General features: G+C 43.5%; 2 protein-coding genes across 8 annotated transcripts in view; one reads left to right on the top strand and one right to left on the bottom strand.

The window, feature by feature from the left end:
* Window positions 1-345: 345 nt before the first annotated feature.
* Window positions 346-22,828, bottom strand: CALR3 (calreticulin 3). The gene is made up of 9 exons (XM_006199095.3): window positions 22,658-22,828; window positions 22,335-22,436; window positions 19,728-19,931; window positions 11,000-11,094; window positions 8,016-8,204; window positions 5,506-5,613; window positions 5,297-5,428; window positions 4,544-4,636; window positions 346-570 (listed from the first exon to the last, which is right to left on the bottom strand). The coding sequence occupies exons 1-9, from the start codon at window positions 22,746-22,748 to the stop codon at window positions 427-429; spliced, it is 1,158 nt and encodes a 385-aa protein (XP_006199157.1). The 5' UTR covers window positions 22,749-22,828; the 3' UTR covers window positions 346-426.
* A 100-nt stretch (window positions 22,829-22,928) lies between these two features.
* Window positions 22,929-27,598, top strand: part of C22H19orf44 (chromosome 22 C19orf44 homolog) — a 19,187-nt gene continuing 14,517 nt past the window's right edge. For 5 of the 7 annotated variants that reach the window (XM_072947447.1, XM_072947446.1, XM_072947448.1 and 2 more), the window contains exons 1-5: window positions 22,930-23,093; window positions 23,907-24,001; window positions 24,622-25,387; window positions 26,780-27,098; window positions 27,432-27,505. In XM_072947447.1, coding sequence (XP_072803548.1) covers window positions 23,931-24,001; window positions 24,622-25,387; window positions 26,780-27,098; window positions 27,432-27,505 — 1,230 coding nt within the window. In that variant the 5' untranslated portion in view covers window positions 22,930-23,093; window positions 23,907-23,930. Of the gene's footprint in view, window positions 23,094-23,906; window positions 24,002-24,621; window positions 25,388-26,779; window positions 27,099-27,431; window positions 27,506-27,598 lie in introns of all 7 variants that reach the window. The other 2 variants (XM_072947451.1, XM_072947449.1) reach the window with 2 other exon arrangements.

Here is a 27,598-nt window from a genome sequence, read left to right as displayed (position 1 = left end):
TAAGTGGAGCAGGCAAAACCTTTCCACGCCAACACTGCTGTATAAAGATTTCACACTGGAAAAGTTTCGCCTATGTTATCAGTAATTTACAACCCAAAGAAATAAGGCATTGTTTCTCCTTTTTCAAAGTGAGTTTTACCACCTTTTATTTACAGAACATTTTGAAGGTTAAGAAAAGAGCGTCACGTTTTTGACCAGACTCTCACCTCTGACTTCCGGCTTCCAGCACTCAGATTTGTCTAGAGGAGACATCTCGGGGCACAGGGAGGGGCTCAGGGAAAACCAGACCAACCCCACTGAGAGGCAAAGGCACACTTTTCAAAGAAAACTGGACAAATTACCATGTGTGGAGACATTTGAGCTTTTAAGTGTAGTTTAAAGTAGAAACAAAGTTTGGCCAGTCATCTTTATCTGAGGTGGGGATGACTACAGTTCATTCCTCCTGTGGAATCTATTGAAGTTTTTGTCTTGCCCACCAAACCTGCGCATCAGCATCTCCTCTTCGTCTTCCTCGCGGGCCTTCTTCACCTCTTCCTTGGCCTGTATGTCATCCATCTCTCTTTCCGGGCCCTGGAGAAAGAAACAAAGACCCCAGCGGCCAGGGATTATACTTCCTGGAGGCTAATTCAGTGTCAGCGTGCAGCCTGCCCCTACCTTCTGGAAGCTTCCACACCAGCTGGGGGCAGCCGAAAAAAGAGCCCCCAAGGATGTCAGGTCCCAATTCCTGGAACCTGGAAATGTAACCTTATACGCATGGGGAAAGGGTCTTGGCAGAGGTGATTAAATTCAGCCTGCTGAAATAAGGAGGTTATCCAGAATGGTCAGGTGGGCCCTAAATTCCATCACAATGTCCTCATAAGAGGAGGGCTGAGAGAGATTTGACACAGACACAGACAGAAGAGGAGAATGCAACATGAAGATGGAGGCAAAGATTAGAATGATGCAGCCACAGAGCAAGGAGCATCGGGAACCATCAGAAACTGCAAGAAGCAAAGAAAGATTCTCCCCTGGAATGTTTGGAGGGAGCAAGACCCTGCTGATGCCCTGATTTTGTAACAGAGAAGAACAATTCTGACTCCATATTAAATGTTCCTTTAGCTCTAACCCTGTGCTCTGTTTCCTGTGCTTAGTCGTGCTGGTTCTGCACCTGTTGTAAAAGAATGTTGCCTAGAGCCTGAAATAGACAGGACAGCCCATTCTCAAGGCTCTGACCTTTGAAGGTATAACACTTTTCCATTAAAAGTTGCAGAACAGAGAATAATATTTGTCTTGCTGAAAGTGTAAAGGAACATTGTGACCTGACCTACCTAGACAGCTGCAAGAACAAAAGATTCCGATGCCAAGAAGTTTGCAACAACCAACCACACCCCCCCCCCTTTTAGTATAAAAGGAGCCTGAATTCTGACTTGGAGAAGATGGTTCTCCAGCACGTTAGTCTGTCACCTTCTCAGTCTGCTGATTTTCTGAATAAAGTTGTGATTGCTTGCCGCAACACCTCATCTCCCAATTTATTGGCCTGTTATGTGGTGAGAAGAACGAGTTTGGACTCGGTAACAATTTCAGCTCATCGATACTGATTTTGGACTTCCAGCCTCCAGAATTGCAAGACAATACATTCGTGTTGTTTCAAACCAGCAAGTTTGTGGTGATTTGTTCTGGCCACCCCAGGAAACTCACACTGCCTTCATTTTACTCCCGGAGCACTTGGGCCCATTCTTCAACCAACTGACCAGTGGATGGGCCATGAGAGAAGCCTCAGAGCTCAAATGAGAAAATCCAGACATGTGTGATTAAAAGAAGGTGTAGAAGTGAGTGCAGATGCGGCAAGAACTTTCCTGTAGTCACTATGGAAAAAGAGTTTAGTAAGGCTTTGTGGCAGAAATCAGATTTAAGATGAAATGACTCGTGGGGGGATAGCTCAGTGGTAGAGTGCATGCAGAAGGTCCTGGGTTCAATCCCCAATACCTCCATGAAGGCGTTGGGGAAAGGATGAAATGGCTCGTGAGCAAATCGCCTCAAACACCTTTAGGCAATGGAGGGCAATTTTCCCCCTAAAATGCCGTGAAATGTTCCAGTTTTAAGCACCAGCCCTGCAGTGAGTCTCAGTGTGACGTTCACGATATGGAAGAAGCCTCATCCGTGAAGATAAGGGAATGAGGGGCTTGCGGTTAAAAGCAGGAAGATGTTTTGTGTATCACCCATAACTTAAACTCACTGGCATACAATTAAACAATCCAAAGTTTCTGGCTAAAATGATGTGGGGGTTTCTCTAAGACCTTCCTCTCTGAGTCATGGCTCCCAGAGAACACTGGCTGCCTTCTCCATCCAGGTAAGCTATGCCACTGTTCAGTTACTGGCATTTAATGACCCAAGAAACAAAACATTTATGCCCATTAAAAGCATGCACTTTAAGTGTCAATACTTCAGCTCCAAAGAGTTATAAATGAATTTGTACTGATGGAAGATACTTTAGCTTCTTTATTGAAAGTCAGAGCTAAATTTTTAAGTTGGTTTCTCCATATAAGGACCTCAAAATACACATTTTAAAAAAATACAGGAGAAAAAAATACATTTGAGGGAATGGAAAGGCAAGGCACAGAGGGGAAAGGATGTCTACCATACATTTACCTGACAAAGAATTTGCTAGAATATATAAATAAGATCTACAACTAAATAAGAAAAGGTCAAAAACCCAATATGGAAGTGAGCAAGTGACATAAACAAGCTGTATTAACTGTGTGTTCCTTCAGCTTTGACATCTGGAGCTTTGCTGGCCTTGGAGGGATGGCCCGCCCAGGAGGCCAATTCCTAGAGACAGTCCATGCCATATGCAGACTACATGCAGAGCCTACATCCCTAGCCAGCTCCTCCATCAGGCTCTTATACTCAGGGCTGATATCTCCTTGTCCTAATTACCCCACAGCCAGGTGATAGACAGCTAAGGGCAGCCCCTGCACCCTGGAGCCCACTGAAATTCTTAAAACCAGCCAATCCTAAACCGGCTTGTCCTGCCTTACCTATTCCTGCCTGCAGAAACCAAAACAAAGTATCTTGCCTACATTTTCTTCCTCTGCCTCCTTAATCAGCCCTGGTGCTTCCCCGTGTGGCCCTGCAGGGCATGGTGTGGGCTCCCCCCTCTTCTTGGGATCTATGAGTCAAACAAGCAATCTTTTTGATGGCAGAAAATCATCTCCTGATCCGCCAGCCTCACCATACCTGAATAATAACAAAACCTACATCTTAAAACACAGGTATCTCACAAAAGAGGATCCCCAAATGGCCACAAGAGCCATGAAACAGCATCCACCTTCGTGTGTCATCAGGGAAATGCAAACGAAACCAGAGAGAGCTACCCTACACACCTACAGAAACCCACCATCCCCAGTGCCAGTGGGCCTGGAGGAGTTGCAGAACAGTGCAGCCCCTCTGGAAACAGTGGCAGTTTCTCATAAAGCTAAACGTACACCATACAACTCAGCAACCCCCTCCCGGGTATTTAGCTAAGAGAAATGAAACGCACACATCCACGTAAGAAACTATATGCAAATACCGATAGCAGCTTTGGTCATACTGTTAAAAACTGGAAACAAGCCAGATGTCCGTCAGATGAACTACTCAGTAATATGAAGAAACAAAGGATTGACCGACCTCCAACAACAAGGATGAATCTCAGAGACACTAAGCTTGGTGAGAGAAGCGGGCTGAAGAAGACCACATACTGTATGATTCCATTTCTATGACATTCCGGAAAAGGCAAAACTAGAGGGACAGGTATGAGATCAGCGGCTGACGGAGTCGGGGAGGGCTTGGCTACAAGGAGACTTTTGCCAGGAAAGAAACTGTTCTACTCGATTTTTGGTAGGGGTTTCACAACTCTATGTGTTTATCAGAATTCCCAGAACTGTACACTTTGCCGTATGTAAATTATACTTCAATAAATCTGATTCATCAACAAGAACTGACAATAATACCAAGTGTGGCCAAAGACGTGTCACAATTGAAATTTTCATCCACTGCAGAGGGCAATGTAAATAGGATGACACACTGAAAACTGACTGTGGAAGAACATGTGACCCTGCCTGTCCACTCCTGGGCATGTGTCCACAGAAAGACACATACAGGAAAGATCATAACAGCTTTATCCATGAGGCCACAAGCTAGAAGCTACCCAAAGCTGCATCCAAGAGAATGGATGCGTACCTTCTGGAATATTCACAAAGAACAAGCTACTGCTATATGCGAAAATACAAGTGAAGCTCACAACACTGCCTGAATGAATAAATAATGGGTGGCTCCGTTTATATAAATTTCAAAAGGGGTCAAATCCATCTATAGTGATTGAATGGTGGAACCCCCCTTCCTTTGGGGATGGGGGCCAGCTGGGAAAGGTCGTGAGGAAGTTCTTGGAGCTCAAGTGACGTTCTGTATCTTGATCTGGGTGGGGCATTAAGTAGTAAAAATTCATTGAGCCCTTTCCTATATGTGAGTCTCAAGTACGGAAATAAATGAATAATGAAAGAAAAGTTCATTGTGGTCACTCTACCTTGGTTTCACCCCAGGTGGCCTTGCCAAAGTTGTCAGCATACTCTTCATCATCTGTGATCAGGAAGTTATCGAAGATGGTTCCGGATCTCACCTGTGGATGAAAATAAGGCCTTCATTACCAGTGTGAAAAGTGAAACTTTCCACAAAATGAACAATCGTAATTTGCTTGGTCCTGTAACAGTGATGAGCTATCAATAGCAGAACATGCTTAAACCCATTTCTAGAACACTCGTTCCCTCCAGGGCACTGGTTCTCAAACTTGACTGTGTAGTGGGCACACCAAGAGCATTTTTAAAACTCCTAATGCCTGGTCTCACCAGCTGATTTAGCTGGTCTGGGGTACTCGTGGGGCATCAAGATTTTGGAGAGCTCCCCAGTGACTTGAACATTCTACAATGTTTGAGAACCACTCCTCGAAAACCTTCCTGTGCAAAGTGTGAGCTGTGGACTGGCAGCGTCAGCACTGCTGGGAGCTTGCAGGGAATGCAGAATCTCGAGCTCTGCCCTGGACCTGCTGCATCAGAATCTGCAATCTTATCCTAAAGCTGATGCGCACCACAGGTCAGCTCCAAGCAAATTCCCAGGGAGCAGGCAGGCGGGCAAGAAGTGCCCTTTGTCCACAGCTGTATGTCTTGGGTCCAGCTAGGGGTGCCAGGCACATAGTAGGAGCTCACATACTACCTGTGTGAAGTAAGGAGTTTAGGCTGAAGCCCAGAGTTATTAAACTAAAGCAAATGCAAAACCAAGTGACCTGCCAAAGCTCCAGTCCGATGGCACCAATGTTCTCAAATTCTGAGAGGTCATATTCTGTCAGATAGTTGGTATTTTTCATCTTCTGATGCAGCCAAACATCTTTGGCTATTCCCTCTGGTTTCAAGCCATCCTGCAACAATAAACCATATGTGGTGGTCTGGGAGAACATGGGTGGGGCGGGGCTGGTGGGAAGAGGACACCACACACCTGGTAAGGAGGCTTCTGCAGCATCGGCGCCTGCCAGTCCCCATCCAGTTCACTGTTCCAGTCGCTCGGCTTGCTGGCACTGGCATCCAGAAAATGCTTTTCCCACTCCTTAAAATACACGTGGGGGGTGAAATTTAGATTCTCAGATTTGAGAAAGGGAATTCTTAACTCCCTAGAGGCAGGGGAAGGCCAGTGACCCTAGCTGCATGTTCCCGTCTCCTCCTCGGTCTGATGGTCCAAGGGCTGAGTGCAGGGGTTTCTAATCACATCGGGGGCTTCAGGGGCATGCACTGCCAGGTTTTTCTCCCTAACTCTCCATGTGATTATGGCACTCTTCCCATGCTATTGAGAGGAATGGCAGTGTGGAAAACTCAAAAGAGTGGCCAAAGTTAAAATGATGGGGCAAAAAGTGATGATAGGAGGAGGGGCCACATTTACTGCTGGTTAGGTTAAGTCTTCTACATCATGGTCATAAATGGACTGTTCTAGAGAGAAGCTGGATGACTAAGGAATGTTCCAAAATTTAACTGAGGACTTCTGGGTAGCAGGAGAAAAGCAGTTATATTACTGAGTTCATATATATACACTCACACTATACACGTATATATACACACATCTATACGTATGTACACATTTATACACATGCATATATACACACATCTATGTATGTATATGACTTAGTAGGTGTTGAGTAAATATTTGTTGAATAAATGGATGAGAAAAAGTTGCTATGGATTAATAATATTCAAATAAACTCATAAAAGCATAAAAGTCATGTACAATGCTGTTTTCTCTTTTAGAATAACAGAAATATTAAAAGTGTTGCACTCAGACTGTGGCTTTTCCATCATCCTCTATAACTTAACAATGGCACATGGGAGTTAATTACCTCTCCTACTGCTTTTTGCCCTGACCTCACTGGCAACAGATGAGCCACCCTTGTGTTGGGATCTAGGAAATGATCATAATTCAATCTGAGTAGCCAGCTCCTTCTAATGTAGACTATCAAATCATAACACCATAAGGAACTACATTGTTTAGCAGAGCACACAGAACTGAGCATGCAGAAAAAACACAGGCAGTCTGGGAATGAGCTTTCTGGAAGGATGATTTGACTCCTCTGGGGACCCACCTCACGTACACTCGGCACTAAGGCACACCCTCACTGCTGGGATGGTGTCCTCATAGCCCAGAGGCAGCCAGGATTTCAGTCCCAAGACCTTAATATCCTACTGAGGATTCTGGGTCAGTTTCTTTGCAGTTCTGTGCCTTGTTCAAAGTCGGTGCTCTTTCCAGATGAAAACTGCTTTTTTAGTTTGGTTTGAAGGTTAAGAGAGGGAGAGGAAAACTTTGCTTTTTTTTTTTCTTCCTTGAGAAATGATGGGGAAGCCTTATATGATTAGGATTTTTTACTCTAATCTGAAGATGTTCTCATTGATTGGATGCCATGGATTCCAAATTCATAGAAGCTTACTTTTGATTATCTATGATAAAAAGGATTGCCAAATAATATAATTCTAAACAAGATGCCATTTTAATTTAATAATTACATTCAGTCAATGATGAAGTGTTTGACTATTAGACAGCAGTGCCACTACTAAGTTTTAAGTTGCCAGAAATTAATTGTAAACAGCAGTTACCATACTCTTAGTTACGGCAAAGACAATTGTCTTAAGATAAATGACTTACTGCCAGAAAGGGAAAGAAAAATACCATATGATATCACTTATATGTGGAATCTAAAAAAATGAGACAAATGAACTTATTTACAAAATAGAAACAGACTCACAGATACAGAAAACAAACTTGTGGTTACCAGGGGGGAAAGGCGAGAGGTGGGTGGAGGGATAAATTGGGAGTTCAGAATTTGATATTAACTACTATACATAAAATAGATAGACAATATGGTCCTACTGTTTAGCACAGGGAACTATATTCATTACCTTATAATAGCTTATAATGAAAAAGAATGTAACGGAATCACTATGCTGTACACCAGAAATTAACACAACATTGCAAATCGACTATACTTCAATTTAAAATTGTTTTAATTTTAAAAAGATAAATGCTTTACATTGTGATGTAATTTTTTTAAATTGAAGTATAGTCAGTTTACAATGTTGTATCAGTTCCTGGTGTACAGCATATTGTAACTGACTATACTTCAATTTAAAAAAAAGCGGAGGGGTAGGAAAGAAAAAAAAAACCTACCACATTCAAATTCAGGATGACCCAAAAAAATCACTTTTGTAAAGGTTGCTGATACATTTTCCTTTAAGTAAACCTCACTTGCTTTCATCTCAAACACTTTAAAATTCAAAATACCTTGAAAAAAATCACAGTACCTTGGAGCGTGCAGCTAGGTGGTTGGTTTCAGCGCATATGCTCTGGGGAGGGCATTTTGATGGCTACAACATTGTCAAAACCAGCCATGCCACACTTGTAGGGTACCTGGGTACTTAAAAGCTAAGTGTGTACACTTGCTAATGCTATGCAGGGGACATCCCCACCTGGGCTTTGTCATCCGTAGCCTCATTCCACTCCTTAGCCTCTGCCGAAGCCTTCTCCGCCGTCTTCAGTGATGCTAGGTGCCAGTCATATTCTATGCTGCCGGATTCAATTGATTGGCCGTCAATTTTCACTTCGTAAGTGAGGTCTGGTCTTAACACCAGAGTATAGAGATGTGTAAAGGCATCAACCTGCATGTTTTGGGGGGAGACGAGGAAAAGAATGAGACCCTTGATATCTCGAGGCAGTCTAGATGTGCAGTGTCAGTTGTCACGGGCCAAAGCCTTGTGGTAAACAGCAAAAAGAGACGTTTGAGGAATAGCAGTCGCCTTGACTGTGAAAGGGTGTCGTACGGAAGACTCACATGACCCTTTGCAGAATCCTTCCTCACTACTGCCTCCTCTTGAGTGGCTGATCTCCTTTTGTGCAAAGACAATGGCTTCCACCTATAATCTCACAGGCAGCCATGATGGGGTGGTTGGTATAAACCAAGAGACCACTGTGCTGTTTGATTTAGGAAAAGTTATGTGGAAAACAACTTCCAGTTCTGGATCCTAAAAGCTACCAAATGAAGCCCATTCTATTTCTCAGTACAGGGGAGAATTTTCTAATGCTCTGCCCAACAATGTAAGCTCAGGCAGGGCAGGCCCAGTGCCTCTCTTGGCCATAGTTAAAGCCCCAGGCTGGAGCCAAGGGAAGCATTTAACAAACATTCAATAAGGGAGGGATGGAAGGTGGGGGGGGTGCCTGGGGAGGCTGGGGGTGCCCAGGACGTGGCTGCCTGTCAGCCGTGGAGGGGACCCTTGCACCATACCCCAGTGCAGTTCTCAAAGCATGACCGAGAGGCACCAGCATCACAGGGGGCACATGGGCAATGCCCATTCCTGGCTCAGCCCTGACCTGCTGCAACAGAACCCGGTGGACTTCCACAGGCCCTCCAGGGTGTCTGATGCTGCTCAGGTTTGGGAACCACTGCCCCAGCATCTTAGACGCTCTGTTACGAGGAATTTCCCTGCTAAGATCCAAATCAAAACGCTTTTTCATACCCCTCTGCCGCACCATGGCCAAAGACTCTGTCTGGGATCAGCACTACAGTCGGCTGTGTCCCCCACAACCCCCCGTGACAGCTGAGTTCACAATTCTCCAAAATCTCTCCCCGTACTCTCCACCTGCCTGTCTTAAATTAGACTTTGGGCTTGCCGGCCCCATGCCCAGCACCCTCTGAGATTTGGCCACAAGCACAGAGCTTTCTGAGGAACATCCACATCCCAACATATACAAACAGCTCCAAACCAACAGCTTTAACCCCAGCCATTAGCCTGAGCTTCAGACTTGAGTTTCCAACAATTTACTAGACACCTCTACCTTGATGTCTGCCAGGATTTCACAACCAACCTTTCCAAACACGACCCCGGAGTCTGCCGTGGCCCCTTTATTGGCCCTTCCTGTTTCTCTTCCTGTTTAACAGCAATGCTGCTAAGAGCCATCACCCACACCCTTGGTACCCTCATTCCAAACCTCTGGATCCTGCATCTGAGTCATCTGTTAAAATGCTCCTGTGATCTGTATCCCGCTGAAGACTTGACCTGACCATCTCACCCACCTTCCTGCCTGTTGTTCACTCTGTCCCTCCCCTCAAACAGCTGAGGCATTTTTCTCACATGCTAACCAGACTGCCTCCTTGAAAACCCTTGAGGGCTGACTGCTGCATTTCTTTTACAGCATCACAGAGTGAATCAGAGCTCCGAAAATAACGGTGCTCCTCACTGAGGAGGCCATAATGCTGACTAGCCGCTGTGACCCAGTGCTCCAGTGCACCTTCAACGGACTTGTCTCATTTTTCTAACAGGCTGCAGAAATAGCACCCAACTGAGGGCGTCACCAGCCTGCTGTGCTGCTCAGGGCCCTGTAGACTGCTGACCCCAGGTGACAAAGCTCTGGCCTCCCAGGCACAATCTCGGTCAAACCTTACAGCCTCTGAGGTCACTCCTTCTCTCCCACACACCTGCTCTGCCACTGAAAACAAAGTCTTGGGAATCACCCTCTAGTCCAACACTAAGGTGGGTGAGGAAGACTTGGATTTCGAGCTCCCCCTCACCCCCAAGGGAGGGGTGTCAGGCCTCCAGGTACAGGGTGGGGACCCACTGATTCTTTAGAAACACCAAGCCAGGAAGTGGGACCCCGAGAGAAACCACGTGTCAATACTCACCAGGGCTTTGTGAGGCCAAGTGTCCTCTGCTCAGGTAGGGACTGAATGAGGGACCATTATGGATGCCTCCCCTCCATTCTGTCAATGATTTTGAAACACACAAGGGCATCCTGCCCAGATTCACAGGCTATGGGTGCTGGGGATGCCCCAGGGGACAGGTCCCTGCTTCTCGGTGCTTACATTTAAAGTGGGGAGGAGGACACATTGGGGAGTATACTTCCCCTCCGCAGGTCCACGCACCATGGACTTAATGCAAGCTGCCTCTTTGGAGAAGCCCGGGGTGGGGCCACTGAGTTATAAAGCAAGCTCTAAGACCTTAAGTGACATTTTCACAGGACTCCTGGGTAAAACGGTATAGAGTGTATTCTTTCTTTTTAGAAATCATCTCATTTTTAAATATTTTGGTACTTTTGAGGATGAATTTCTCCAGAATGTTTTTCTTTTTCCATCCTGAAGATTTCATTCCTCCACCATGGGTATAGCTGAAACGTGACTATCCTGTTGTAACCCTTATGGGGCAAATTATACATTGATGTTGTAGTTCACAGTGAGAAGTAAATGTGCCCTCCTGGTGTGCAAAAACTTCAGAAACCATCCAATCAAAGCGGTGGGCGAGCGTGTTTAATGGGCCCACTAAACCGGAAACCAGGGACAGGACAGACAAGGCCCATCCGTGGTTCGCTTAAATATTTTAAGTTCAAAACTATTTTCTATAAACTTACGTTATCATCTGTCAAGCGTTGACATAATCACTGATTTGAATATGAAAGCATTTACCTTACACTTGATTGATTTCTTGTTTGAGTGATACTGATTCTTGAAATGTAAAATAACATGAACTTTCTTAATATCAAATCCACAAATATCAGGTCCTACAAAAAAAAAAAAAAGTAACTGCTCTCAATTTCCTTCCAAAACACATCACCACAGGATATCCCCAACCATTCTCCTGAAATAAGAGACGAGGCAGGGGGGCGGAGGGTGGGAAGGGATAGACTGGGATTTCAAAATTGTAGAATAGATAAACAAGATTATACTGTATAGCACAGGGAAATTTACACAAAACGTTGTAGTAACTAACAGAGAAAGAAATGTGACAATGAGTGTGTATATGTCCATGTATGACTGAAAAATTGTGCTGAACACTGGAACTTGACACAACATTGTAAAATGATTATAAATCAATAAAAAGTGTTAAAAAAAAGAAGAGACGAGGCACCGGAAGCTTACATGTCTGGGAGTAATCAGATGTTCACGTGGAGATATTTAAATGGATGGTGACACTCTTCTCGGTTCAGGTCACGGTCACCACAGCCACTTTGGACTCAAGTATAAACCAGCAAGTGAATGAGGAAAGGAAGGTCTAACAACAACCTAGTAAGTGCCCCCAATGTGCTGTGTGAGCCTTGGGTCCTCACTCTGAAGCTCTGACCAGGGCTCCTGTGCCCACAGGAGGGCTTCAGAGCTGGACTGACTGGCCCCAGTCTCAGCTCTCCTTCACTGTTGAGTTATATTTGCAACTAACATACTAGCCTCCCCAGGCCTCAGTGTCCTGGTCTATAAAATGGGGGTGTTGATCTTGACCTCACAAAGCTACTTTACCAATTAAATGGGCTAATGTATGTACAGCTTTTAGTATGGCAATGCTTAATGTTTGTTACTACTGTTATGCTCCAAGACAATGCGTACGCGCGTGCGCACACGTATACATATATATATATATAATATATATATATATTCTTAGCGGTAACCCCAAACTGTAAGCAGAAGAGAGGTTACGATCAGTACATAGGTTCTGTTGAACTGTGAAATCTATGAAGAGTTCTATTTAAAGATAATGATTTTTAAATTGGCATGAGTTTAAGTTTCAGTCACGAAAGAAATGGAATGCCATAGGACACTCTATTCTCTGATAGGAGACTAAGAAGTTCTAAATATTCCAAGCAAGGTTTACAGGGAGGAAATTGTCAAATCTGTCAAACCTTCTGAGGATGTCTGGAATTACCCTGCTGTGGCTTCACTGCCTAAGCCGTAGGAATGTACTAAAGCATCTGCATGTCTTTCTGTCTCTGAATTCCATCATAGTCACTGACCCGGGGCTGCACCCCTCCCTGGGGATTCTCTGAGCAAACCCTGTATAAAGACAAGCAGATGACTGTGATCTCTTCTAGAGCTTGCAATGGTGAACCTCCAGATTAAATAAGAGAAATCCAGGCTGCATGTAATTACTTATAGAATATTCTCACTTTGCCAGCGTAGATGTGACATTGAACTTGGAAACAGCATCCTGAGGGGCCGACAAAGAACATCGCAACTGTCTCTAGCTGAGTTCCCAGAGGACATGTGTTTATGCAATTTCTTTTTTGTTGTTGTTGTTATTGCTGGAAAACATTCCAGTTCAATTTTTTTTTAAAACAAAAGCTATGCAAACCATTTGTATGAAAGCCTGTCACCTCAGGATTGAAATATGAAATTATTTTTCCTTCAAAATTGATCAGAACTTTTCTCTCTGTTCCTTAACATCTACATACTTTTAATATTAAATTAAGCTTCAGAACATGCCCAGACCTGACCAGAAAAATCTGGACATATTCCCTTAACAGCACTCATAAAATATTTATGTGGTAGTGGATTTTGGAGAGGAATGGGGTAAGCAGACAGACTCTGAAGTCGGGCTGACCTGATCTGGGGCAAGTAGTTTAATCTTTCTGAGACTCAGTTTCCTTATTTGCACAGAAGGGGCTATGTTACCCACTTCCTAGGGTTTGATCCATAATTTAAGATTACATGTGTAAGATTACATGGCTCCTGGCAAGGGCCCAACAAAACATATTTCTCTCTTCCTCTTTAACACCACAAGATGCTCTCATACCAAAGGCAAGAGCTGAGATATCACAGGGAGTGTTCTAACAGTGACACAGTGGGTTTGAGTAAAATGTAACTGACTTTGAGTTAAAAGCAAAATAATACAGAACATTTACTTTAGTATATATATATATTTTAACTCCAAAATATGCTGCTTCACAACTCAAATGTAGCAGACATTCTATGTCTATTTAAAAGTAGTATTTTGGTGGATAATTGTGGTTATTTTGATTACCAGATCTAACTATATCAAATATTTGTGAAATCATCTCTAATTCAACAGGTAATATTTTTTTTGCCAGATATCTATGCCCTCTTTTTTTTTGTAAATTTTTTTTGGTAAATTTTTTGCCCTCTTGTTTTAAGAGAATAATAACAATAACCAGAACTGCGATACTTAAATTTCTTTTTAAATCTACGTAAAGACCTTTTCCATTCCAGCATTTTAAATTCAAGAGTAAATGTGAGGTGTGGCAGAGAAGAGAGGATTCCGGGCAGGGAATCAGGGACAACTCAGTCCGTGGAAACTTCAGATCTATCTAATGCTGCATCCTTGGAGAAGCTGCATCGCTCTCCAAAACGGCGGAGCAGGATTAGATCTCAATCTAACAAGTAATCTACTGTCCATTTATTTATGTCTTAATATCTTTCAAGAATAGTTTATAGTTTTCATTATACAGCCACTTCCTTGGTTAAGGTGACTCCTATGTATTTTACTCTTTTGCATGCCAGTGTAACAATGACATTGTTTTTGTAATTTCCTTTTCAGATTATTAATTGCTTGTGTATAGAATGCAACTGTTTTTTAACATACCGACTTTGTATCTTGCTACTTCGCTGAATTCACTTGTTAGTTCTAGTAGGGTCTGTGTGTGTGTGTGTGTGTGTGTGCGCGCGCGCATGTGAAATCTTTAGAATTTTCTACATATTATATTATCTGCAAACAGATAATTTTACTTCTTTTCAATTTATTTTATTTTTCTTGCCTAATTGCTCTGGCTAGAACTCCCAGTACTATGTTGGATAGAAGTGAGGAAAGTAGGCGTCCTTGCCTTGTTCCTGAACTTAGAAGAAACACTTTCAGTCTTTTTCAACTGAGCATGTTTGCTGCGGGCTTTTCATATATGGCTTTTATTATGTTGAGGTACTTTCCTTTTATCCTTAGTTTGTTGAGTGTTTTTATCATGAAAAGGTGTTGAATTTTGTCAAATGCTTTTTTTTTCTTTTTTGCATCGTGATCATTTTTTCCCCCTCATTCTGTTGCTGTGGCCTATTACATTAATTTTCATATGTCAAACAATACTTGCATCCAGGAATAAATACCACTTGGTCATGGTGCATAATCCTTTTAGTATGCTGCTGAATTCTGTTTAGTAGCATTTTCTTAAGGATTTGCATCAGTGTTTTCTTATAATGTCTTTGTCTGGTTTTGGTATTAGGGTAATGCTGGCATCATAAGATGACTTAGAAAGTGTTCCCTCTTTAATTTTTTAAAAAAGTTTGAGAGGATTGATATTCTTTCAATGTTTGGTAGAATTCACCAATAAAACTATCAGATTCAGAGCCCTTTCTTTCTTTTTCTTTCTTCCTTCCTTCCTTCCTCACTCACTCTTTCTTCCTTTCTTCCTTTCTTCCTCTCTTCCTTCCTTCCTCTCTTCCTTCCTCTCTTCCTTCCTCTCTTCCTTCCTCTCTTCCTTCCTTTCTTTTCTTTTCTTTTCTTTTCTTTTCTTTTCTTTTCTTTTCTTTCTTTTCTTTTCCTTCCTTCCTTCCTTCCTTTCTTCCTTTCTTTTCTTTTCCTTCCTTCCTTCCTTCCTTCCTTTCTTTCTTTTCTTTCTTTCTTTCTTTCTTTCTTTCTTTCTTCCTTTCTTTCTTTCTTTCTTTCTTTCTTTCTTTCTTTCTTTCTTTCTTTCTTTCTTTCTTTCTTTCTTTCTTCTTCCAGTTTTACTGAGATACAATTGACACATAGAACTGTAAAGTGTACAACATAGTGATTTGACCTGTATATATATATATCATGGAATGATTATCACAATAATTTTAGTGACTATCCATGATCACATATAGATACAAAATAAAAGAAAAACATTTTTCCCTTGTGGTGAGAACTCTTAGGATTTACTCTACCAGCAACTTTCATGTATAACACACAGCAGCGTTATGTATATTAATTACACTACACATTACATCCCTAGTGCTTATTTGTCTTATAACTGGAAGTTTGTTCCTTTTGACCACCTTTATCCAATTCCCCCTTCCCAACCCCCACCTCTGGTAACCACAAATCTGACATACTTTTCTACGAGCTTGTTTGTTGTTGAATTGTAATTGACCTACAACATTGTTAGTTCTCAGTGCACAGCCTAATGAATCAATAATTTTACACATCAGAAAATAGTCACCATGATGTCTAGTTACTCTGTTACCATACAGATAAATTATTGACTGTACCCCCCATGCTGTATGTTTAACTCCTGTGGCTCACTTATTTTGCAACTGGAAATTCGTACCTTTTAATCTCCCTCACCTATTTCACTCATCCCTTCACCCTTCTCCCCTCTGGCAAGCTCCTGTTCTCTGCATCTATGATTCTCTTTCTGTTTTGTTATATTTGTTCATTTGTTTTGTTTTTTAGATTCCACATATAAGTGAACTCTTATAATCTTTGTCTTTTTCTGTTTGGTTTATTTCACTTAGCATAATATCTCTAGGTCCATCCCTGTTGTTGCAAATAGCAAGATTTCATTCTTTTTGATGACTGAGTAATAGTGCATTGTGTATGTACACCACATCTTTACTCACTCGTCTATTGATGGGCACTTAGGTTGCTTCCATGTCTTGGCTATTGTGAATAATGCTGCAATAGACACAGAGGTACATATATCTTTTCTAATTGGTGGGGGGGTTTTTTGTTTGTTTTCTTTGGGAAAATACCCAGTGTGCAATTGTTGGATCATATGTTAGGCTTACTTTTAATTTTTTTATGAACCTCCACACTGTTTTCCACAGTGGTTGCACCAATTTAAATTCCTACCAATGGTGCATGGGGGTTCCCTTTTCTTGACACCCTCACTAACGCTTGTTATTTGTGGACTTTGATAACAGCCATTCTGACAGGTGTGAGGTGATACCTCATTGTGGTTTCGATTTGCATTTCTGATGATTAGTGATGTTGAACATCTTTACATTTGTCCTTGGGCCATCTGTATGTCTTCTTTGCAAAAATGTCAATTCAGGTCATCTGCTCATTTTTTACTGGGCTGTTTGTTTTTTTTTCTGATGTCAAGTTGTATGAATTCTTTGTTTATTTTGAATATTAACTCTTTATCAAATCCCTCACTTGCAAATCTCTTCTCCTACTCAGCAGGCTGCCTTTTCATTTTGTTCATGGTTTCCTTCACTGTGCAAAGGCTTCCTAGCTTGACGTGGTCCCATTTGTTTACTTTTGCTTGTTTCCCTTGCCTGAGGAGACAGATGCAAAAAAATACTGCTTACGCAGATGTCAAAGAGCATACTGCCTATGTTGTCTTCAAGGAGTTTCATGATTTCAGGTTGTAATTTAAGTCTTTAATTCATTTTTTAAATATAGTATGAGAAAGTAGTCCAGTTTCCCCAACACTATTTATTAAAGGGGTGGCTGTCTTTTCCCCATCATATATGTCTGCCTTTGTTGTTATTGTTGTGGATTAATTTACCATATATGCATGAGTTTATTTCTGGACTCTTTACTCTGTCCCATTGATCTATGTGTGTGTGTTTTTGCCATACCACGGTGATTCCTATAGCCTTATAGTATAGTTTGAAACCAGGGAGTGTAATATCTCCAGCTTTGTTATTCTTTCTCGATTGTTTTGGCTATTAGGGATCTTTTGTGTTTCCCTACAAATTTGAAAATTATTTGTTCTAGTTTGTGAAAAATGCCATTGGTATTTTGATAGAGATTGCCTTGAATCTGTAGAGAGCCTTGGGGAATACGGTCATTTTAACAATATTAATGCTTCCAATCCACGAGGACAATATACCTTTCCATTTGTTTGGGTCATTTTCCACTTCTTTCTTCAGTGTCTTATAGTTTTCTGAGCAGAGATCTACCTCCTTAGATTTATTCCTAGGTGTTTTATTCTTTCTGATGTAATTGTAAACGGAATTTTAAAAAAATTTCTCTGATAGTCTGTAGAATATAGAAACAAGACAGATTTCTGTATACTAATTCCATGTCCTGGAACTTTACTGAATTAATTACTTCTAATAGTATTTTTTCCCTTAATTCATCTAATTAAAGGTTTGTCAATTTTATTGATCTTTTCAGAGAAGTAACTTTTGATTTCATTGATTTTTCTCTATTGTTTCCCTATATTTCATTTATTTCTGCCCTAATCTTTATTATTTTGTTCTGCTAGCCTTGGGTTTAGTTTGTTCTTCTTCTAGTTCCTCAAGTGGTTAAGATAGGTTTTGACCTGAGATCCTATTTTTTAATATAAATATTTATAGCTATATATTTCCCCCATAGCACCACTTTCGCCACATCCTATACGTTCTGGTACGTTGTGTTTTCATTTTCATTCATCTCTAAGGATTTTCTAATTTCCCTTGTGACTTCTTCTTTGATCCACAGATTGTTTAAAACGGTTGTTTATTTTCCACAATTTTTTTAATTTTCCAGTTTCCCTTTTGCTAGTGATTCCCAACTTCCTCCCACTGCAGTCAGATACTTTGTATGTCTCTCTTTTGAAATCTATCAAGACTTAGTTTGTTGCCTCGTATGTGGTCTATCCTGGAAAGGTCCCATGTGCACTTGAGAAGAATGTGTATTCTATTGTTGCTGGGTAGTGTTTATGAAAGTCTATTGGGTCTAGTTGGTTTATTGAATTATTAAAGTCTTCTATTTCCTTGTCTTCTGACTGTCCCACCCATTATGGTGAATGGGTTACTGAAATCTCCAGTTACTAGTATAGACCTATTTATTTCTCCCTTCAATTCTGTCAGTTTTTGCTTCATATATTTTGATGGTCATCAGGGATGTAAATGTTTATAATTTTTCATCTCTTGTTGTATTGAATCTTTTATTAATATATAATGTCCTTCTTGTATTTATAACCTTTTCTTGTCTTTAGGTTTGTTTTTTTTTTTGGCAGAGGAGGTAACTAGGTTTATTTACTTAATTTTCTGTTTTTAATGGAGTTACTGGTGATTGAACCCAGGACCTCCTGCATGCTAAGCATATGCTCTACCACTTGAGCTATACCCTTCCCCCATAATCTTTTTTTGATTCAAAGTCTATTTTGTCTGATTTTAGTACAGCCACCTCTGCTTTCTTTTGGTTACTATTTGCAGGCAATTTCTTTTCTCATCCTTTCACTTTCAACCTGCTTGTGTCTTTGGATCTCAAATGAGTCTCCTGTAGACAGCACATAGTTGGATCCTATGTTGTTATTCTTTCTGCCAATCTCTGCCTTTTGACTGGAGAGTCTACCCCATTTACATTTACATTTACTCCATTTCATATTCTATTTTCCACCTGAAGTCATTTCAGCTAGAGTGGGAGACCCTGGCAATAATGGGGGAGGTGTAACAACAATGGCCGCCCATCTCTTTGTCTGCATCTCTGTGATCAGAATCAGCAATCAGCCATCAGAGCTCGATCCCCAATATTGGGAGGACAGGGTCCTTTTTGTCCACCCTGGCTCCTGAAAAAGCTGCTCTAGGAACATGGTGCACAGCTGTCTGCCATGTGGCTGCAGGTGGGGGAATGGGTAGGCACTACTGTGATAAGAGCACAATAAATTCACCCAAAATTAACCTTCCTAATCTTCTGCTGGAAGCTGCAATACTTCCACAGACTCCAGAGTTCCAAAATAGGTACATCAGACAGATTCTGCCAGTGCAACCGTTGTCTAGATGGGGAGACAGATCCCTGGTGCTCCTTACTCCTCCATCTTCCCAGAATCCTCTTCATTCTTAACGGGTGTTGAATCCACACACTTCAGTTATGCCTAGTTCCTGGAGCCCAGTGAGGTCCCTTCCCATTCCAGCACAGATGTTAATCAATGACCCCTAGTGTCAGGAGATATTTAATGTATTCTGGGGATCAGTAAGTTCTTTCTGTAAGGAGCCAGACAGTAAACATTTTTGGCTTTGTGGGCCATGTGGCCTCTGCCATGATCACTCAACTCTGCCACTGCTGCCTGAAAGCAGCCACACACAAGATGTAAGTGAACAGAGTGAGGTTGCATTCCAGTAAGACGTCATTTGTGGACACTGAAATCTGAGTTTCATATTATTTTCATGTGTCAAAAGTACTATCCCCTGTTTTGATTTTCTTCAATCACTAAAAAATGTTAAAACCCATTCTCAACTTATGGGCCATAACAAACTCAGGCTGTGGGCTATTTGGCCTGTGGCCAAGGTTTGCTGACTCCTGGTGCATTCAAAATACTCTAGGCTACATTAGTGTTGAATGAATAACTTTCTCTGAAGAACAGTAGAAAGGCAGAGTTGCCTTTGGGTCTATTAATTAGGTTTAACAGTACTAAGAGCTTTAGTTACACATACCCAATGCTGCTTTAGCAAAGTCTAAGGATTCTACAAGGTGGAAGGGTTTTCAGAATCACCAGAAGGGGTGGTGTGGACTAGCTAAACTCACCGAACATAATATAGTACGGGGATTTTCCATTCAGGTTCTTCTGATCCACGTCTGCAGGGAAGACCTTAACGTAACCCCCTCCGCAGTCCATCTTCTGCTCGTGTTTCACTGTGTACTGGATGATCAGAGTCTTCCCTTTATTGCTAAATGGTTTGAACCGTGCAGAGATGGCATAGAATCGGCCGTTTTGAGTGGTTTGCAGACCTTTAAATAAAAAGTACTAATGAAGGATTAGGAATGACACTGCTGAGCAATGCAGGGAATTAAATGGTTGTCCTCCCCAATCCCCAATAATAAACCTTCTAACCATTTATGTTGATCCAGTGCCTACAGCACATTTATAATATGCTGCAGTAACATTCAATGGGCACATCACTAACAGGCGCTCTGCTGCCACGGAACTTCTATTTCACATACTCATGTACATATAGGTGTTTTTGCACTTAATATATCATTGTTACGTCTTAGGTTACAAACACACTTCGGCTCTAAATGACAAATATGCAATCTAATTATGGATAAAAGATTACTTTTGCTTCCATTCATTTTCCAAGGGGTGGGGAAGCTACAAGGAAGCTCGGTAGCAACTGGATTAACAACTGGAACATTCTACTTCTTTCCCTTAATTCTCATCTTAAAGCAGCTACTTAAGAGATGCAACAGCTGATGGAGGACAGACTGCTGATCTGTAAAAAAGTGCTTCTTCACTGCACTGGGTGAGCTGGCCCGTAGGTGTCCTCCGTGTGGTGGCTTTTTATGAAGATACCATCCTTTTGTCATGTGACTCATCTCGTACTTTATAAGTTTAGGCGTTCACTTCAAGACAGGAACCTCCTTTTTCAGTAGCCACTAGGCTCTGTACCAAATCCTCATTTTATACTGGAATGTAAGACAAACGTGAAAACACAGCCAGTCTTCTTATAATCTGCCCTTCCTTGCTCTATACACGAGTTCCTATAACTGTCTATGCTGAGAGCAATCATTAATGAACTTGGCATTTTGTATCACTGTATCTAACCCTGAATTCATGGTTGACTCTCCACTCCCACACCTCTCTCTCTCTCTCCCCTCCATTCTTCCCCTACCCTTCCCTTTCTCAGGTGATTAGTAGTCCTTCCCCCTCCCTCCCTCTACCTTCCAGGCAATTTCTAAGGCCGTATGACTCACTGCTTCCCTAGGTGTCTTACCACACTCCTCAGCCACCACCATCATCTCTCATCACCTGCCATGTCTGTTTGGCTAAATTCTATTTATCTTTCCATCCATGGCTTCTAGACCGGGGTCCAGGGAGACTACAATGCAAAAGGCCAAATTAACCTCAGTGCCTGGCCTGGCTCTTCTCTCAGGAGGCATGTGCTGGAGTAGATGAAATGCACAGAGTCTCAGAATTCCAGGTTGGAGGAAGGAAAATTACTGTGGGTTAAAAACCAAATGACAACCCCTCTCCTTGGACAAGCTTCACAGAACAACTTGCTATTTTCACTCCATTTTGCCACTACAGCCTGACGATTTGGAGCAACATGTGTCTACAAAGCAATGCATATAAAAACCAAAACCTGAGACTGCTGGATGTTAGGGCAACATTGGAGTAACAGGGCCAAGATGGAAGCTGAGGTAGTGAAGAAGGAAAATTTCCAGCTAACTCAGGGGTTGGCGAACGTTTTCTGTAAGGCCGTTATTTTAGACTTTGTGGACCATTCATTCTCTATCCCAACTGCTCAGTGCTGCCTTAGCAGCCTGAAAGTGGCCATAGACCACATGTAAATGAATGACCATGGCTGTGTTCCACTAACGCTTTATTTATGGACCCTGAAATTTCAGAGGTTTCACTGAATTTTGTATAATTTTTACATGTCACAGAATACTATTCTCTATTTTTCTCCAACAATTAAAAAAAGTGGAAAACCCAGTCTCATCTAACTGGCTGCACAAAAACCAGGCGGTAGAGGAGCTGTTGTTTATCTACCTTTCACCATCAGGAATGAGAAGCTGGAAAAGAGGTTATTCTTGGTACCAGGAGGCTGCTGACCTGGGGGGAGCTGGCCACAAAGGAGGCCTCTAGGGCTGGGGATGGGGCCTGAAAACGTTCCCTGTCTTGACCTGGGGGTGCTGTTGTAAACATTCATCCTATTGGAACCCCTAAGATCTGTGCTTATATATATATATATATAATATATATTAAAATTGAGGTAGGGAAAATAAAAATGAGAAGCACCCTGTAATCTTTTTCCTTCTGTAGGGCAAAACCCTCAGGTCTCCAAACCCATTTGACTAGTACTTATTGAGAGAGGTTATGGGGGGAGGGTATAGCTCAGCGGTAGAGGTCCTGCCTAACATGCATGAGGTCCTAGGTTCAATCCTCAGTACTGCCATTAAATAAATAAATACCTGATTACCTTCTCCCCTACCCCCACCCCCCCCAAATTAAGAGAGGTTATCCTGGTCAAGTAAAGAGAGAAAACAAACAAACAAAAAAACACAAACTCTACCCACGCCTTAGTTTCCCCACCTGTGAAATGGGCCTTAGAGGTGTGCCACACCTACTTTGAAAGGTTGCTATAGGGGGGTTAATATTTAGCTTGATTTTCTCACGATTCCTACACTAACCTTTGTCTTTCTCTTTATGACCATAAAATTTCCCAGACGAGAGTCTAAAATGCCCAAATTGGGAGTCATTGGTGGACTGCACCCATCGGTTCCTCCAGCGCTCTGTGGTGGGAAATAACACCGGTTAGGGCTGAAAACTGTTAATCTGCGTCGTGGGGGGAGTGAACGGGGCCCTCGAGGCTTCGAAGCTTCAAGGTTTTGCCACCGCAGATCCTTCGGCGACGGCGGGGGTGGTGGGGAGCAAAGGCGACTCGGGCCATCCGTTGGGCAGCGGGGTATGCGGGGGCTTACGCCCACGCCACCCTCCGGCGTCGCCCCTTCACCTCCGTCTAGAAATTCCTCTTGGAAGTAGACGGTGGCCAGCGCCACCCGCAGCACACAGACTGCCCAGAGAGGGACTCGAACCGCGGCCATAGGGAAAGAGCGACCTCTTCTCGTAACCGCTCCTTTTGAGTCCAGCGGTCTTCGCGGTGTGCCAGGCCCGCCCCGGAACTACAACTCCCGTCACGCCTCGCGATTGTGACCTGACACATCATTGGTTCCTAGTGCTCGGGGCACGCTGTGCCCGCCCCCAAACTACCACACCCATGACGCCTCGCGATTGTGACCTCGGGCGATATTGGTTCTTGGGGCGCGGCGTGCACCGGGAGTTGTGGTCTCTTTCTTCCTGGCGCTGTTGCCGTGGGCAACAGTCCCTTCTGGCCCGAGTGTCCGGCCAAGAGCGGCGACGGCCTCCGCGGAAGGACTTCGTGGGAGGAGGTTGGTGGGGTTGGCTGGGCGGTGGCCGGGCCCCGAGGAGTTGCGGGGAAACGGGGCGCGCTCCGGAGCTGGGCCTGTTGGGCAGCGGGAGGGTGGCCCAGCGACTTTACGGCTGGGCCCTACTTGCTAGCATGGTCCGATGTGGGTCGCTCCAGGCCTGGGGTAAGAGCCGGATAGTCTGAGAGCCGCCCGTGTTACTTATTTTTAATAACTTTATTGATGATTCATCTACATACCATACAATTCACCCCTTCTAAGCGTACAACTTTGTTATTTTTAGTGAATTTACCCAGTGGTGCAACCATCACCATCATCCAACTTTAGAAGTTTTCAGTCACCCCAAGTGTATCTCTCCTGCCCCTATGCAGTCCGTCCCCGCTACCGCCCCCAGCCCCAGGCAACCACTAATGGGCTTTCTGAGCCTATAGATTTGCCTTTCCTGGACAGTCCTTATAATCATACGGTGTGTGTGTGTGTTTTGCATCATTTGGTACTTTCCCCTGGTATGGTGTGTTTGACATATATGCATGTTGTTGTGTGTATCACGATTTGTTCTTTTTTTTTTATTACTGAATAGTATCTGATTTATGGATGGAGCTCAGTTCTCATCCATTCACTAGGTAATGGACATTTGGTATTGCGGGGTCACTACTCAGTCCACATTTTCATTGCTGTTGCTGAGTTCCTCACTAAAGGGGCTGCAGCAAACACACATCCACCAACACCGTATTCTTACGTTTTTTTTTTCTTTTAATCATTAAAATACTTTGAAACCTTGGTAAATCTTGCGATGAGTCGTTCATATTCTTTCAGGGGCATGTGGGAACTCCCGAGAATATGATGAAAACTCCGGCCCTCCTCCCCAGAAAACCATCCACCAGCACACACACGCCGACATTTGGTGCGAGGTCCGTGTCTGTCCACAGCCCCCTCCGCGCCCCCAGAAAGTGGTGGGGAGCTTGTTAAATACACAGACTGTGTTTCAACAGCTCTTTGTGAAAGAGCTGAGGACACTCAGGTACAGGAGGAGACCGGACTTGGGGTACAGCTGGGAAGCCGGACTCACTAGGAGTAGAGGTGGAGCCACTGGAAAGGTGGTGAGGCACCGTAGGGGTGAGTGGGGTCTTTGGAATCTGCCTGAGCCTTGAACTTGGCTCTGCTGCTCACTGGCCAGGTGACCTAGCCTATGGGGGCTCTCATTCCGTCCACCTCCTCCACGAAATGGGGATGGCGACGACTGACCCCCAGGGTCGTGTGAGGGGTCAGAGAGAGAATGTAGCTCTGAGCAGAGCTCAGGGCTGGAGCTGAGAATCACCGGCTCTCGTCTTTCGTAGGTAACATGTCTCATTTGAGACCTGGCAGGTGTCTTGTCATTTTCCTTGCCATTATCAGGCTGGAAGGTGCGGCTCCGGCCAGACTGCGAAGGGGGATTTGATCCCCGCCGGGTGGTGGGAGGCATCGACAGATCCGAATGCACAATGTGAACATCAGGTGTTCTTCTTATAAGTTTTCCTTCTTTACTCCCTAGGATGGCTTCAGTAAGAAAACCCAGCCGTCTCTCACACAGTATCTTTGGTGACTTCAGTGATGTTTCCTTAGAAGATTCAAAGATGGAAGAAAACAGGAACTTGAAAATCAGTAGAAGTCTCACCAAAATAGCACCCGGTCAGAGCAGATTTCTAAAAAGAAACCAGACTATGGGTGGAGAACGCTTACTCCCGAAAGAGAGCACTGTCCTGGGGAGTGGGCCCTGGCTCTGCTCGGGTAGACCCCCCACCACTGCCTCGAAGGCCAGGGCCAATGCCGCGCTTACGAAGCTGGCCCAGATCGAAACCAAGATCAGGAACCGAAAGGTGCGGATGGAGTTGTCTGACGTGGAATCTGACCTGCAGACCTCTGAGGGCAGCCTTCCAAGCAGAGCAGACGGGATTCCCCCCAGCAGGACGGTTGAACTTTCTCCACGGGACACAGACAAAGCCTCCCCAAAACAGGCCCGTGAAATTCCTGTCCCTGAGAGTGACGTGCCACGTAGGAAGGTCAGTAGGTTTCTAAAGAAGAGAGAGCCACCAGCTGAAAAGATCTCCCCTGAAGCACATGTTGGGAAAGAGGGGGATTCTCAAACACCCAAAGAGGAAAAACCTGTTAGAAACTTGGATTCTCCAGACAGTGATGAAGAGGAAATGAAAGAGTTGCTGGGCAGCTTGATGGAATCTCCTAGAGAAAAAGAGGCCTCCACGAAGCAGGGTTTCACCAGCACCAAAGCCAGTGAGAAAGAACAAATAAAACTCTCCTCGGTAAGGCTGGCATGTATTTATTTATTGGGGGGAAGGGTAATTACGTTTATTTACTTTTATCTTTTTAAATGGAGGTACTGGGGATTGAACCCACAACCTTACGCATGCTAAGCATGTGCTCTACCACTGAGCCCTCCCCTCCCCCTGGCATATATTTATTTTTAACAAACCCTTTACATTTATGTCATAGTATAGAGACTTTCAATGGTGGCCAACACCCATAAGCTACTTGAGAAAGCATTTGATGGGGAAAGGTTGGATGAAGCCAGTCGCAGGTACCTATTGGTGGTCTGCTCTGTAAGGGATAGAATTTGGGACACGTCAGGCAGTTTTGCAATATGTGGAACTCATAACTGTACACACCACAGGACAGCACTTGGTATGACTGATCTGACACCAGCCGCGATCGCAGCTATACCCTCCCTCCGAGTTCCAGAACATTTTCATCAGCCCAAAAGGAAACCCTTACCCAGTAATCACTCCCTGTCTCCCCTCTTCCCCAGACTCTGACAACCACTAATCTGCTTTCTGTCTCTATGGGTTTACCTGTTCTGGACATTTCATGTAATGGAATCATACAACATGTGGCCTTTTGTGTCTGGCTTCTTTCTCTCAACATAATGGTTTTGAGGTTCACTCCCATTGTAGCCTGTGTCAGGGCTTCATTCCTTTTTAGGGCTGAGTGATACTCCGTTGTATGGATGGACCACATTTTGTTTCTCTCTTCATCTGTTGATGGACATTTGTGTTTCTACCTTTTGGCAACTGTGAATAGTGTATAAGTATCTGTTTGAGTTCCTGTTTTCAATTTTTTTGGGTCTGTACTTAGAGGAGTGGAATTGCTGGGCCCTATAGTAATTCTGTATGTAACTTACTGAGGAACAAACTGTTTCCCACAGCAGCTGCACCATTTTACGTTCCCGCCAGCAGCGTAAGAGGGCTCCAATTTCTCCACATCCTTGCTAACACTTGTTATTTTGTTTGTGTGTGTGTGTGTGTGTGTGACAGCCATCCTAGTGGATGTGAAGAAACGGGAAGGTTGCTTTGGAAGGGGGAAAAGTCTGCATATTGATTTAAACTCTATTGAACACCCAGGTTGTCACAGATCTTATACTCAGGGGCCTTAGTCTAGAAGATGTGTAATAATATGTTTTTGGAAGCAGAGTGATATTTCTGATTATTTGTGGAGTGTTTCCAATCCTAGTATCATCTTATCTAAATGCTGTATCTTGACTTCCAGAAATGAGGGGAGAGGAGAGAAGGGGGCAGAGAGGAATTATTTGATGATCGAGGCCTTGGTCTCTTGCTCTCCACCAGCCACCAAGTCGAATGATAAGGACTTAACGTATTGTATGTTTGCTAATTTTACTTCTTTTATTTCCGTCAAAGTAGGATCAGATCCGAACTCAACCTAGAGACCTTTCACTGCCCAGTAAGGAACTTTCCAGCCCCAAGCCGTTTCGGGCATCGCGTCTGCCAGGCTCACAGTCAGCAGATGGGACCCTTCACAGTCTTGGCTCGAGAGCTCGTGCCCCACAGACTCACATTTCAGGTGACACAGCCTCCCGCTCAGCGTCACTTTCCATCACCGGCTCCTTTCCGAAGTCAGTGCCCTCGACGACGGGGGAGGCCAAGCTCTCATCCTCCCCCAGGAGTGAGGCTGGGCCTCAGGATGAGTGCCCCTCAGAAGCCGCCGATGACAGCCTGAATGGTAAGCCCCGTCCCTGCGTCTTTTGTTATAAATAAAATTTTATTGGGATATGGCCACACCCACTTGTTTACACATGGTCTGTGGCGGCTTTCGCATCATAAGGACAGAGCTGAAGAATGCTGACAGAGACTTGCCTGAAATGCTGAAAATATTTACTCCCCAGCCCTTGTAAAGAAAAAGCCTTGGGACCCCTGGGCCAGCTTTCTGAGGACAGAGACTGGCTGCCCTCTGCTCTCCCAGCTCCTAGCAGTTAACCGTGCCTACAACAGGCTGGTGGACACTTGTGGAGTAAATAAATGAGTAGATATCATCATGTTACATTTTTCATTACAGATTTTAGGATAAATATTTTATCCCTTGATGATCTGGCTCCAGCTGTCAGTGAGAAATCAGACTTGGAACTGGAAGTAAGTACAACGAGCTAATTTTTCACTGTAGGTCTTTACATAGGACAGTGTGCAGCCATCATGCCTCATTTAGGTCAGTGCTTCTCACCTGGG

The sequence above is a fragment of the Vicugna pacos genome, chromosome 22 (genome assembly GCF_048564905.1).
Source record: "Vicugna pacos chromosome 22, VicPac4, whole genome shotgun sequence".
NCBI lineage: Eukaryota > Metazoa > Chordata > Mammalia > Artiodactyla > Camelidae > Vicugna > Vicugna pacos.
This window is presented reverse-complemented; position numbering and strand designations above follow the sequence as displayed.